This window comes from Aegilops tauschii, chromosome 3 (genome assembly GCF_002575655.3).
Source record: "Aegilops tauschii subsp. strangulata cultivar AL8/78 chromosome 3, Aet v6.0, whole genome shotgun sequence".
Classification (NCBI taxonomy): domain Eukaryota; kingdom Viridiplantae; phylum Streptophyta; class Magnoliopsida; order Poales; family Poaceae; genus Aegilops; species Aegilops tauschii.
The window spans coordinates 625,774,489-625,788,364 of NC_053037.3; the positions used below are offsets into that span (position 1 = coordinate 625,774,489).

The 13,876-nt window shown below is 47.4% G+C and overlaps 1 protein-coding gene across 1 annotated transcript in view; it reads right to left on the reverse strand.

Moving 5' to 3' along the window:
• Nucleotides 1–315: 315 nt before the first annotated feature.
• The window catches only part of LOC123497716 (uncharacterized), a 55,316-nt gene continuing 41,755 nt past the window's right edge, over nucleotides 316–13,876 (reverse strand). Inside the window, exon 2 of the mRNA XM_045234424.1 lies at nucleotides 316–488. Coding sequence (XP_045090359.1) covers nucleotides 316–488 — 173 coding nt within the window. The remainder of the gene's footprint in view (nucleotides 489–13,876) is intronic.

Sequence of the window (13,876 nt, forward strand, 5' to 3'; positions counted from 1 at the left end):
TGTTGTAAGTATTAATTGTACTAGATGTTATATGGGAATGAGATATTTCTCCATTATGATCCAATAGAAGAATGTCATTACACAACACAAGATGCGAAGAATTAATCTGTATTTATGAGGATAGATAAGGGACAACCGGGTCCGCCCGCGGATGCGCGTTATGGGAAAAAATGGAAAACAAAGTTTATGTTTAGAAAAAAAAGGGAAACACCATTACTTCTTTTCTTGGTATGAGAATCCAAGCTAAGCAAAAACTCGTAAGGTAAACAAATGGCAGAGATATATTATTCTCATATTCTGTTCGAAGTTGATGTGCTAGCTCATGTTGGCCTTCTTGGAGAACAACACAGAGTGGATGTTGGGCAACACGCCACTCCAGGCAATGGTGATGCCGTCAAGCAGGTCGGAGAGCTCCTCGTCGTTGCGAGTGGCGAGAAGCAGGTGGCGTGTCATGATGCAGGTCTTCTTGCTGTCCTTGGCCGCATTGCCTGCCAACTCCAACATATGTGGTTTAAAGAGAAGACGGAGACAAGATCAGTTACCACTCTGTTGAGCATGAAAAGAACAGGAATGTATGAGACCGGTCGTTGGTTTGTTACTGATAATCCCCAAGTGCAAGGAATCATCGTAGCAATTTCCAAAGGTGGAAGTGATAAGTCTGGAGTGTCGAACCCACAAGGAGCTAAAGGTAAGATCAATATTCTCTCAAGTCCTATCTGCCACTGATACGACTCTACATACACCGAACGTTTGCTTCCATCTAGAAAGGAAAAATAAAACTACGTTGTGGGTATGAAGAGGATAGCTTTGCATGATATTGGAGAACTAAAATATAAAAATAGGTGCCGTTAGCATAAAGTTAAAATATATTATATATATTATAAATAGCGAGTGTGGAATAATGATGGATCGATGTGCAGAATTATCCTAGGCAATTGTTAACAAGATTGGTAGTCATTATTGCAATTTTATATGAGGGAGAGGCATAAGCTAACATACTTTCTCTACTTGGATCATATGCACTTATCATTGGAACTCTAGCAAGCATCCGCAACTACTAAAGATCATTAAGGTAAAACCCAACCATAGCATTAAAGTATCAAGTCCCCTTTATCCCATACGCAACAACCCCCTTACTCGGGTTTAAGCTTCTATCACTCTAGCAACCCACTATAAGCGAATCATGAACGTATTGCAACACCCTACAGCGGGAATCCTTCACGTGTGCGTGGCACGTAAGGCACCATAGGACAACACCAAAATAAAACATACAACTCAAACCAATCTAGATTATCAATCAACCCAAAAGACAAAAGAAATCTACTCAAAACATCATAGGATGGCAACACATCATTGGATCATAATATGTGGAATAAAGCATCATGTTCAAGTAGGGGATTACAGTGGGGTGCGGGAGAGTGGACCGCTTAAAAGAGATGAGGAAGGTGATGAGGATGGTGATGTTTATGAAGACGATCACCACGGCGATGGTTCCCCCGGCGGCACTCCGGTGACACACACAGAGAGAGAGAGAGCGAGAGGGTCTCCCCCTTGTGCTTCCTCCTCCATGGCCTCCCAGCCCCTAGATGAGGAGAGGTTCCCTCTGGTCCTTGGCCTCCATGGTGATGATGCCCCCCTCTGAATTCCTCCTCCGTGGCCTTCGGTGATGATGGCCCCCTCCGACAGGGTGCCAGAGAGGGCCTAGATTGATTTTTTGTGGGTACAGAGGCTTGCGGTGGCGGAACTTCTGATCTAGGTTTCTTTCTAGGGGTTTTGGTATTTATAGGAATTTTTGGCGTCGGTCTCATGTCAAGGGGGTCCACGAGGCAGCAACAAGCCGTAGGGGCGCACCCTGGTGGGGGGGGGGGGGGGTGGGCGCGCCCCTTGGCTTGTGGCTTCCTTGTGAAGCTTATGGTCCACCTCTTGTTCTTCGGGGGTCTCTTTTGGTCCATAAAAAATCACCGTAAATTTTCAGCCCATTCCCAGAACTTTTATTTCTGCACAAAAAACGACACCACAGTAGTTCTGCTGAAAACAACGTCAGTCCAGGTTAGTTCTAATCAAATCATACCAAAACCATATAAAATTATTGTAAACATGGCATGAATTCTTCATAAATTATAGATACGTTGGAGACGTATTAGCATCCCCAAGCTTTCCTGCTCGTCCTCGAGTAGGTAAATGATAAAAGGCATAATTTATGAAGTGTGAATGCTAGCATAGTGCATAAGTTTGATCAATGATAGCTCCACACATTTTTTATAGCATCATTATATATCATAAACAGTAGCTCATCTCATAAAACTTCTCATGATCAAGTAACAAGCTATTCACATGTTAAAGTATAGGCCATAAAGTTTCTTGAAAACTAGCAAACTATGTTCTGAGTCACCAAACAATTCAATTCATCTTATTTTCAGGAAGGGTCAATGTAAGATCTTTGATTTAGCAAATTCCACATAGTCAACTATCATATAGTCTTCCAGGATTGCTAACACTCAAAGCATATTTTTAGAACAAATAGCATCCGTCGAACACAGAGAAAGATAGGGGCTTAATGTTTCGCCTCCCAACTTATCATATAGATAATTGTCAACAATAATAATTCATGATCAAATATATTGGAATGGCCATATATGCTTGGATCTTTCCCCACCACGTGATGCTTGCCAACTAAAGAATAATTGAGGTTGAAATAAGAAGGAATACTATTGACTCTTGCATAAAAGTAAATACATGAAAGTAAAATATAGGCCCTTGGTAGAGGGAAGCAGAGGTTGTCATCCGCTTTTAATTTTTGGATGTGCAAACTCTTAATGCAAAGTAACGTCACGTTGTATTGCCCTTTGTGGTAGCAACCTTTACTATGCAGGCCGTCGCTTTTATTTCTTTACTATCACAAGTTCGTACAACGCTTATTTTCCCTTAGAATAAAAGATCATACATATTTAGGAGCAATTTTTATTGCCTTTTGCACCGATGACAACTACTTGAAGGATCTTATCCAATCCATAGGTAGATATGGTGGACACTCATGGCATGAAACGGGGTTTAAGGGGTTTGGGTGCACAAGTAGTATATCTACTTAGTACAAAATTTTGGCTAGCAAAAGATCCTAAGCAAGCACCACATGTTAGAGGATCCATAACAATATAACTTCTATGCAAATATACCCAAACATAACTCATTGCGCTGTCTTCCTTGTCCAACTTCAACTAATTTGCTCAAGTTTGAAAATAATTAATGGGGCTCACAATCATAGAAGATGTCCAAGATAGTATATTTATATGCGAAAAAATCTCTCTTCCTTCAATATTCTTTCATGAATTGTTCAAGTGACCAATGTTGTGTTTGCTAACTTTCAATAAATTTTACCACCTATACTTCTTATATGTGAAGTCATTACTCCGCATGGGATAAGCATATGAAACATATATAATTTCAGATTTATCATATTCAATTCATTCAACCATTTACTCATGGAATATAAGTGAAGAAGGAGAGTAAACAACAAACTACTTCAAAAGGATATAAGTGAAGATCAATGAGTAGTCAAATAATTAACTAGCCATGGGAGACTCTCTCTCATTCAAGATTTCAGATCCAATGATTTTATTCAAACAACAAGTAAAATGAAAATACACTCCAACACATATCATGTGACGAATAAAAATATAGCTCCGAGTAAGGTATACTGATAGTTTTGAAGACGAAAGAGGGGATGCCTTCCGGGGCATCCCCAAGCTTAGGCGCTAGAGTCTTCCTCGAATATTACCTTGGGGTGCCTTGGGCATCCCCAAGCTTAGGGTCTTTCCACTCCTTATTCTCCTCGTATCGATATCTCACCCAAAACTTGAAAACTTCAATCACACAAAACTTAACGGAACTTCATGAGATGGGTTAGTATGATAAAGAGTAAATCATTGATACGTCTCCAACGTATCTATAATTTTTGATTGTTCCATTCTGTTATATTATCAACCTTGGATGTTTTATAATCATTTTATTGTCATTTTATATCATTTTTTGGTACTAACCTATTGACATAGTGCCAAGTGCCTATTTTCTGCATGTTTTTTTACATCGCAGGAAATCAATACCAAACGGAGTCCAAATGCAACGAAACTTCACGGAGATTTTTTATGGACCAGAAGACACCCAATGGGCCAAGGCAGCGCCTGGGGGGTGCTCCGAGGGGAGCACAACCCACCAGGGCGCGCCAGGAGGCCCAGGCGCGCCCTGGTGGGTTATGCCCACCTCGGCTGCCACCTGGACCGCCTCTTTGCTCTATAAATACCCCAATATTCCAGAAACCCTAGGGGATTCGACAAAAATCAATTCCAGCCACCGTAGAGTCCAGAACCACCAGATCCAATCTAGACACCATCACGGAGGGGTTTCACCACTTCCATTGGTGCCTCTCCGATGATGCGTGAGTAGTTCTTTGTAGACCTTCGGGTCCGTAGTTAGTAGCTAGATGGCTTCCTCTCTCTCGTTTGATTCTCAATACAATGGTCTCTTGGAGATCCATATGATGTAACTCTTTTTGCGGTGTGTTTGTTGGGATCGGATGAACTTTGAGTTTATGATCAGATCTATCTTTTTATACCCATGAAAGTTATTTGAGTTTCTTTGATCTCTTATATGCATGATTGCTTATAGCCTCATATTTCTTCTCCGATATTTGGGTTTTGTTTGGCCAAATTGATCTATTTATCTTGCAATGGGAAGAGGTGCTTTGTAGTGAGTTCGATCTTACGGTGCTTGATCCCAGTGACAGAAGGGGAACCGACACATATGTATCGTTGCTACTAAGGATAAAATGATGGGGTCTATTTCTACATAAATAGATATTGTCTACATCATGTCATCATTCTTATCGCATTACTCCGTTTCCCCATGAACTTAATACACTAGATGCATGCTGGATAGCGGTCGATGTGTGGAGTAATAGTAGTAGATGCAGGAGGGAGTCAGTCTACTAATATTGGACGTGATGCCTATATAATGATCATTTCCTGGATATCGTCATGATTATTTGAAGTTCTATCAATTTCTCAATAGTAATTTGTTTACCCACCGTTTGCTATTTTTCTCGAGAGAAGCCACTAGTGAAATCTACAGCCCCCGGGTCTCTTTCTCATATTATTTGCCTTTGCATCTACTTTTCCTTTGATTTTATTTTCAGATCTATTAAACCAAAAATACAAAAATACCTTGCCGCAATTTATTCTTTTTTATTTTATTTGGCGTTCGATCTATCAATCTACTACAATTTATTCACGTCCGTTTGCTTATCTTGGGGCGCCGCTACCCGAAAGGGATTGAAAACCCCTTTTACACGTCGGGTTGCGAGTATTTGTTATTTGTGTGCAGGGGCTGTTTACGTTGTGTTGCTTGGTTCTCCTACTGGTTCGATAACCTTGGTCTCATAACTGAGGGAAATACCTACCGCCACTGTGCTGCATCATCCCTTCCTCTTTGGGGAAATACCGACGTAGCTTCAAGCTGCATCAAAAGGAATTTCTGGCGCCGTGCCGGGGAGGATCAAGTCAAGATAGTCTCACTACAAAAAAAAAACACTTCCGTGATGATACGTGTTTGTCACAGTAGGTCACGTTTTCTGTCATGCATGTACATCCATGACGATTTTATGACAGAATCAAGATAGTCATACCTGTGCTGTCGTAGAAGTGTTCCATGACATTACCAAATTTATCATCACGGAAGTGTCCAGTTCGATGACGATAAATCGCGCGTCACAGAAGTGCTTTCATCAAGGGTGACCGACACGTGGCATCCATCATAACAGAACACCGTTAAGCTATCGGGTCCGGTTTTGGATCCGATAACCCGTAAACAGCCCCGACCAATGGGGATTTTCCACGTGTAAAATCATCGTTGGCTGGAGGAAACACGTGTCGGCGCACCGTTGGGACAGATGTCATCCACACATTGGACCCAAAGCGCCTATGATACGTCGACACATGGCATGGCCCAACAGAGGCCCATTCCTGTGAAAAGGCCGGCCCGTTTTACTTGGTCAAAAGGTGGCGGGCCGGCCCACGGCAAGCCTGTTAACGGCATGTTCAAATATAGCCCATTTACAGCCCATTTACAGCCCGCTAACCCAGGGCCCGTTTATGGCCTATCCGAATTAGGCCCAGTAGCGTCATCTGGGCCGTCCAATATAATTCCAGCCCGTTTTAACTTCCGGCCCATGTGAGGGAGTCTTGGATTAGGGGGTCCTCGGACAGCCGGACTATATACTTCTGCCGGACTGTTGGACTATGAAGAACAAGACTCAAGACTTCGTCCCGTGTCCGGATGGGACTCTCCTTTGCGTGGAAGGCAAGCTTGGCAATACAGATATGTAGATCTCCTCCCTTGTAACCGACTCTGTGTAACCCTAGCCCCCTCCGGTGTCTATATAAACCGGAGGGTTTAGTCCGTAGGACAAGAACAATCATAATCATAGGCTAGCTTCTAGGGTTTAGCCTCTACGATCTCGTGGTAGATCAACTCTTGTAATACTCATATCATCAAGATCAATCAAGTAGGAAGTAGGGTATTACCTCCATCAAGAGGGCCCGAACCTGGGTAAACATTGTGTCCCCCGCCTCCTGTTACCATCCGCCTTAGACACACAGTTCGGGACCCCCTACCCGAGATCCGCCGGTTTTGACACCGACATTGGTGCTTTCATTGAGAGTTCCACTGTGCCGTCGCGATAAAGGCTTGATGGCTCCTTCGATCATCAACAACGATGCAATCCAGGGCGAGGCTTTCCTCCCCGGACAGATCTTCGTATTCGGCGGCTTCGTACTGCGGGCCAACTCGCTTGGTCATCTGGAGCAGATCGAGAGCTACGCTCCTGGCCATCAGGTCAGGTTTGGAAACTTGAACTATACCGCCGACATCCGCGGAGACTTGATCTTCGACGGATTCGAGCCCATGTCAGGTGCGCCGCACAGTCACGACGAGCATGACTTAGCTCTGCCGTCGGACAGTGTTCGGGAGATCACACCTGCAACTACTCCGGCCCTCAATCCGGAACAGATTGCGCCGTCCGAGGACGGGTGTATGGACCCCGCCATGAAGGCCGTGCACTCAGCGGCGATAGAGCCGAATGCTGACTTCACTTCCTATGAGACCTGTGCTGCCGGACACTTGGATTCGTCCCCGGCCACGGGCTCCGAACCGTCTGCGTCCGTGCCAATCGAATCTGATTGGGCACCGATCATGGAGTTTTCCTCCGCGGATATCTTTCAGCACTCACCACTGGGTGACGTGCTAAACTCATTAAGGTCTCTCTCCTTGCCAGGAGACCCTTGGCCGAACTATGTCCGGCTAGAGTTGGATGCGGATGACGAAGAAATTCGCTCCCCACCCACCACCCACGTAGTAGCCACTGTCGATGATTTAACCGACATGCTCGATTTCGGCTCCGAAGACATCGACGGTACGGACGACGATGCAGGAGACGAACAGGAACCACCGCCCACAGGGCGCTGGACTGCCACCTCATCACACGATATATATATATGGTGGATACACCCAAAGAAAACAACGACGAGGAACGGAAGGATGCAGCGAAGGATAGTTCCCTCGAGAAGAAACCAAAGTGACGGCGTAGGCGCCGCTCCAAATCCCGCCTCGGCAAAAACAGCGACAACAGCGCAAGCAAAAATAACACCCCGGTCGACTCTAGAAGAAACAACGACCACATGGACCCAGCGACAGAGCAAGACGAGCCAGCGGACGGCGAACATAGTACGGAGCCGCCGTCCGACAACGGTGACGCCTAGGGTAAAACTAATCAACCTGTCTCCGGAGAGGAGAACAGTCCGGACAATGATGCACACATCATCTCGGAAAGGCACTTGGAGCAAGAGAACCTCCATAGAAGGCTTCTTGCCACCGCGAGGAGCCTAAAGAAGCAGAAACAAAGGCTCAAGGCCGTGCAAAATACACTCAACAGTAGATGTAACAAAGTGCTCGACACTGCAGAAAAGTACGGTGGCAGTCGCCACACAAAGAGCTATCCAAAGCGCAAGCTGCTGCCTGAATTCGATGACGAGGCTTTAGAGCCCACACAGCCGAAAAATAAAATGGCCAATCAGCCGGATCGACCACCCCATGGCCGCGATAGGGCGGCTAACGATGTCGGTATGACCAGGTCCATCTATGGATCTAGGAAGCGTGCTCCGGCACAGAATCAAAACCTAACACTACAACTGTCAGAACGTCATGACACGTCCAAGTACAGGGGTGCCGCGCACCCCCTATGCTTCACCGATGAGGTGCTGGATCACGAATTCCCAGAGGGATTCAAACCCGTGAACATAGAGGCGTACGACGGAACGACAGACCCTGGGGTCTGGATTGAGGACTTTATACTTCATATCCATATGGCTCGCGGAGATGATCTCCACGCCATCAAATACTTGCCCCTCAAGTTGAAAGGACCAGCTCGGCATTGGCTGAAGAGCCTCCCCGAAAACTCAATTGGAAGTTGGGAAGAGCTTGAGGATGCTTTTAGGGCTAATTTTCAAGGGACCTATGTCCGACCTCCAGATGCAGACGATTTAAGTCATATAATTCAACAGCCTGGAGAGTCAGCCCGAAAGCTTTGGAACAGATTCCTCACTAAGAAGAATCAAATCGTCGATTGCCCGGACGCCGAAGCTTTAACAGCTTTCAAGCACAGTGTCCGGGACGAATGGCTCGCTAGACACCTCGGACAGGAAAAACCGAGGACAATGGCAGCCCTGACAGGCCTTATTACCTGCTTTTGCGCGGGCGAAGATAGTTGGCTGGCCCGTAGCGGCACCAGCGACCCAGGCACATCCGAAGTTAGGGATGGCAATGGAAAACCACGACACAACAAAAGCAAGCATCGAAACAATGAAGACAGCCCAGATAACACGGCGGTGAACGCCGGACTCAGGGGCTCACGATCCGGTCAACGGAAAAAGCCATTTAAAGGTAGCAGAGATGGACTGTCCAGCCTAAACAAGATTCTAGACAGATTATGTCAGATTCATGGTACCTCCGACAAACCTGCGAATCACACCAACAGAGAATGCTGGGTTTTCAAGCAGGCCGGTAAGCTAAACGCCGAACACAAGGGGAGGGAGACACCAAGTGAAGACGAGGATGAGCCTCGCCGACAAAATACTGGGGGACAGAAAAAATTCCCGCCAGAGGTCAAAACATTGAACATGATTCACGCAATGAAGAGGAGGAGCAAACGCGCACTCTGAGATGTATGCGCCATGGAGCCCGTCACCCCCAAATTCAACCCTTGGTCGGCCTGCCCGATCACTTTCGATCGTAGGGATCACCCGGATAGTATCCGGCACGGAGGATCTGCTGCCTTGGTTCTAGACCCAATAATTAACGGATACCATCTCACCCGAGTCCTTATGGATGGCGGCAGTAGTCTCAATCTGATATATCAGGACACAGTCCGCAAAATGGGGATAAACCCGACAAGGATTAACCAAAGCAATACTACCTTTAAAGGAGTAATACCAGGCCCAGAGGCCCGCTGCACGGGCTCTCTAGTACTAGAGGTTGTATTCGGTTCTCCCGACAACTTCCGAAGTGAAAAGTTAACCTTCGACATCGCTCCATTCCGAAGCAGCTATCAAGCACTACTCGGAAGAACGGCCTTCGCTCGTTTTAACGCAGTACCGCATTATGCTTATCTTAAGCTTAAGATGCCCCGTCCACGTGGCACCATCATAGTTAGCGGAAACGCAGAGTGTTCCTTGCGTACGGAAGAATGTGTGGCGACTTTAGCAGCCGAACACTGACTGGCCTCTCCAACCAGAATAAATGATCTGTCGTCAAGACCGCGGACATGGCTAGACGAGTCCGGCGCAACATTGGCTGTAACAGCTCAGATAAACCTGAGATTGGGTTGATGGATACATCCCCATAAGTGGCGCTAGGGGCTTCCCGCATGTAAAAATGAACTACAGTTCGGGTTGCCCTTATTTAGATTAAATTTTAATGGTTTATTAAGAATAACCAATTTTTCGCACGAATACTTTCACCTGAGTTTGTCTCTTTTACAGATGATAATCGTGCTACACCCTTCCAGGATACGGCACAACAGAGACACAGGCGCAGACGTGCAGCAGGGCCCCGCTCAAAGGTTTCTTTTTAGATTAAGACCCTGTGTAAACCTTTCTTACTGTCTCTTGTTGCTTTACACCCTCCGGATACTAAACATAACCGAGAGGGATGCTGGCGTTATTGGCATTTCGCCACGCCAGACTAATGCACGTACCTGGAAATTCAGGGTTCATTATCAAGGGCGTTACTCAGCCCGGTATATGTTGTAAAGACCGAATACCTTAGGGAGTGTTCGGCGTCGCAAGTTTGGCCTTATATGCATCAGCTCCGAATCATGTCTTTGGTCAATAGTTGGGTTTGCCCGGCTCCCATGTTTTGGTACCTTATGTTCCGCTATATCGGCTAAGGTAGCACTGGGAGAACTACTGCGATTGTGCTCTGGTTCATCCGGACGAGCACCTCAATAGAGAAAGCCGAAAACTGACTGTCATGATACAGCGCGAGACTGGTCAACCACTCGATGACTCATTGGAATCTTCGCGATTCCTCCGCATTAACGAAGGACCGGTTTCCCGGTCATGTATGTACGCGCACCGTTTTCGGATAGACGCGGAAGTACCAGGGGCTATATAGTAGCCCCACCGTCAAACTCCTATGGCTAAGTGAAAGTGTTAAAGCAATATAGTCCGATTGCCTTGTTCGCCGCGCTATCACCTCCTTAATGGACCAAGACGTTGGATCAAGTGTGAATACGCGCTTTTCCGAACACCCCCCGCATTACATGCGTGGGGGCTGAAGCCGACGACATCAAACTTCAGGTTATATACATACATAAACGCCCGCACAGGAGGCATCATAATACTTTCAGGCAAAAGTATAAACACAACCTTTATAACCCTAATAGCATTGTTTTTACAATCGGGTTACATGTAACTAGAACATGATACTCTTCGAGCACTGAGCCTTCTAGGACTTCTTGAAAATAGTGCTCGGCCGATGCCTGGCCTACGGCCGGACTCTGGGTTGCAATAGCGGTGGCCTCCATCTCTGCCCAGTATGTCTTCACACGGGCAAGAGCCATCCGCGCACCCTCTATGCACGCCGACCCCTTTGCAGCGTCGATATGCGACACAACACCAAGGAATCGTTGCACTAAACCAAAATAACTATTCGGCCTTGGTCCTTCCGGCCAAAGATGATCCACGACAGACCTCATGGCAAGCCCGGACAACCTATGGAGCTCAGCCCACTCGGCCATTTTCTCATTCAGCAGCAGCAGACGCGTTGGAGCACTGAACTACGACCAGACAACTTTTCCACTTCATGATCTTTTTGATCTTTGAAAAATTTAGTCGCATCAGCAGCACTCGTTGCCAAGTCCACGTACGCTTCTGCAGCACTCCATAATTGATCCAGAGGGGCATACTTCGGATCTTTGAACTTCGTCCGCAACAAAAAGGGCTTCCCAGCCGTGATATCTCCGGCTTGACGAAGCTCCTCCTTCGCCGCTCTGATTTTCGAGCGGGTCTCCTTGGCTGCTACCATGGCTTTCTCCAGGTCTGCCGCTTTCGCTTGATTGTCCTTTTCGAGAAGCTCATACCGGTCGGTGGCATCCTTCAGCTTAACAGCCATGTGGGCTATTTTATCTTCGCTCTGGCGATGAGCAGCCTGTTCGGCTCTTAATTCTTCGACCGCCTTTAGGGCGGCCGCATCACTTCTCCTGGCTTGTTCCTTGGCTTGGGCAAGCTCCGCCCGAAGGGTCTCCACGGAGGCAGCTCCATCTGCAGTCACAGCATATTATAGATACTAGCATCATGCTCCTCTTAATATCTGTTAACCACCGGAGAATACATACCCTGTGCCTTGTCAAGCCGCTTGTTTACAAGCACGATGTCGGCATCTGCTGCATCAAGTTGCCGCTTCAGTTCGGCAAACTCACCAGTTCGGCTAGCCACCGGACCCTCAGCCGCCTGCACATAAAAGTAGCATGATCATTACCTGGGACTACGATCCTCTGTTTGCCGCCTTTGGATAGCAACCAGAGTCTCAGGGGCTACTGTCTACATTAGGGCACACCTAGCGTGTGCGGTACCGTCAAAAAATATATATATATTACTTTGCGTAGCTCAAAACCTTTTAGCAGGATCATAAAAGCCTCATGCAACCCACTTTCGACGGATGCAATCCTCTCAACCATCGTACCCATTAAAGTACGATGCGCCTCTGAGATAGTCGCTTGCTCCAGAAGTCCCATCAGTACGTCCGGTTGTGCACCGGGCAGTCCCGGACTCTTTCTGTTGCTCTCCTTAGGAGCCGAATCCTCTGGACTTCGGGTGGCCGAAGGGTTACCTTCCGGCCTTGGCGGATCAGGAGAAATTCTCCGCGACGACACCTCAGGGTCATCCGCCTCATGAGGCGAGGAGACAGGGGGAGGCGTTTCGCTCTCCATCATCTCCGGAAGAAGATCCCCCGAAGACGAACTCTGTCGAGAAGGGCTACAATCCGAATTGCAAGACATACGTCTCGGTTATTGTCCTCAGAGACGAAGCAGGATATATTTACCAAAAGTACTCTTGTTCACTTACAGCTCGGTGGAGGGCTGATCCCCTTGCGGGCACTGTGCGATAAGGATGCCCTCCGGGGCAGGACCCCCTGGCGAAGGTTTCTTCCCTCGTTTGGAAACCCTCGTTTCCAAATCTTTAGAGGCGGTCCTCTTCCGTCCTTGGGGAGAGGGAATTTTAGATTCTTCTCCCCGGTTATCCTCCTTCGTGGAGTCACTAATTCCCCCGGTTCGGATGAGTAATGCGTGAAGCCCGCTTTCGGCTTCCTTATTCCTCCCTTTATCTTCCTCCGATGGCACCTGGTGAGGTGCATACTCAAGCATCCTGGCTAGTATAGGATCCAATGAGCCTTCGGGAAGGGGAGCCGAACACCTGATCATCTTCGCCTTTTTATCCAGTCCTGGTCAAAGAGCGACTTTTCAGAATGATGTTGTGATAAATAAAGAGACATCATGTTCGGCCACAGAATTACTTACCTGGGTATCTAGACGATTGCAGTTTAGACCCGCATCCTCGGTGGTGTCCGGACACTTTATTCGTGGTCCGAAGAACAATCCATACATCCCTTCGAGCGTCACGTCGAAGAATTGCTGAATAGTTCGCGGTCCTTTCGGGTTGAACTCCCACATACGGAGAGGTCAACGTTGGCATGGCAGGACCCGACAAACTAGCATGACTTGCATTACCTTGACAAGGCTGACGTCTCTCTCGAGGAGATCTCGGATGCGACTCTGTAGTATCGGCACGTCGTTAACTGACCCCCAGTCTAGCCCCTTGTTGACCCACGACGCCCGTTGTGGCGGGGGCCCCGAACGGAAGGCGGGGGCAGCTGCCCACTTAGTACTTCGGGGAGCCGTGATGTAAAACCACTCCCGCTGCCATAAGTTGGACATCTCCGGGAAGGAACCCTCCGGACATGGAGCATCGGCGCCTTTGCTTATTATGGCACCTCCGCACTCTGCGTGTCACCCATCGATCATCCTCGGCTGCACATTGAAGGTCTTGAGCCATAAGCCGAAGTGTGGGGTGACGCGGAGGAAGGCTTCGCACACGACGATGAACGACGAGATGTGAAGGATGGAATCCGGAGCCAGATCATGGAAATCGAGCCCGTAGAAGAACATAAGCCCTCTAACAAAGGGATCAAGACTAAAGCCTAGCCCTCGGATGAGGTGGGAAACAAATACGACACTCTCGTTGGATTCGGGAGTAGGGATGACCTGCCCTGG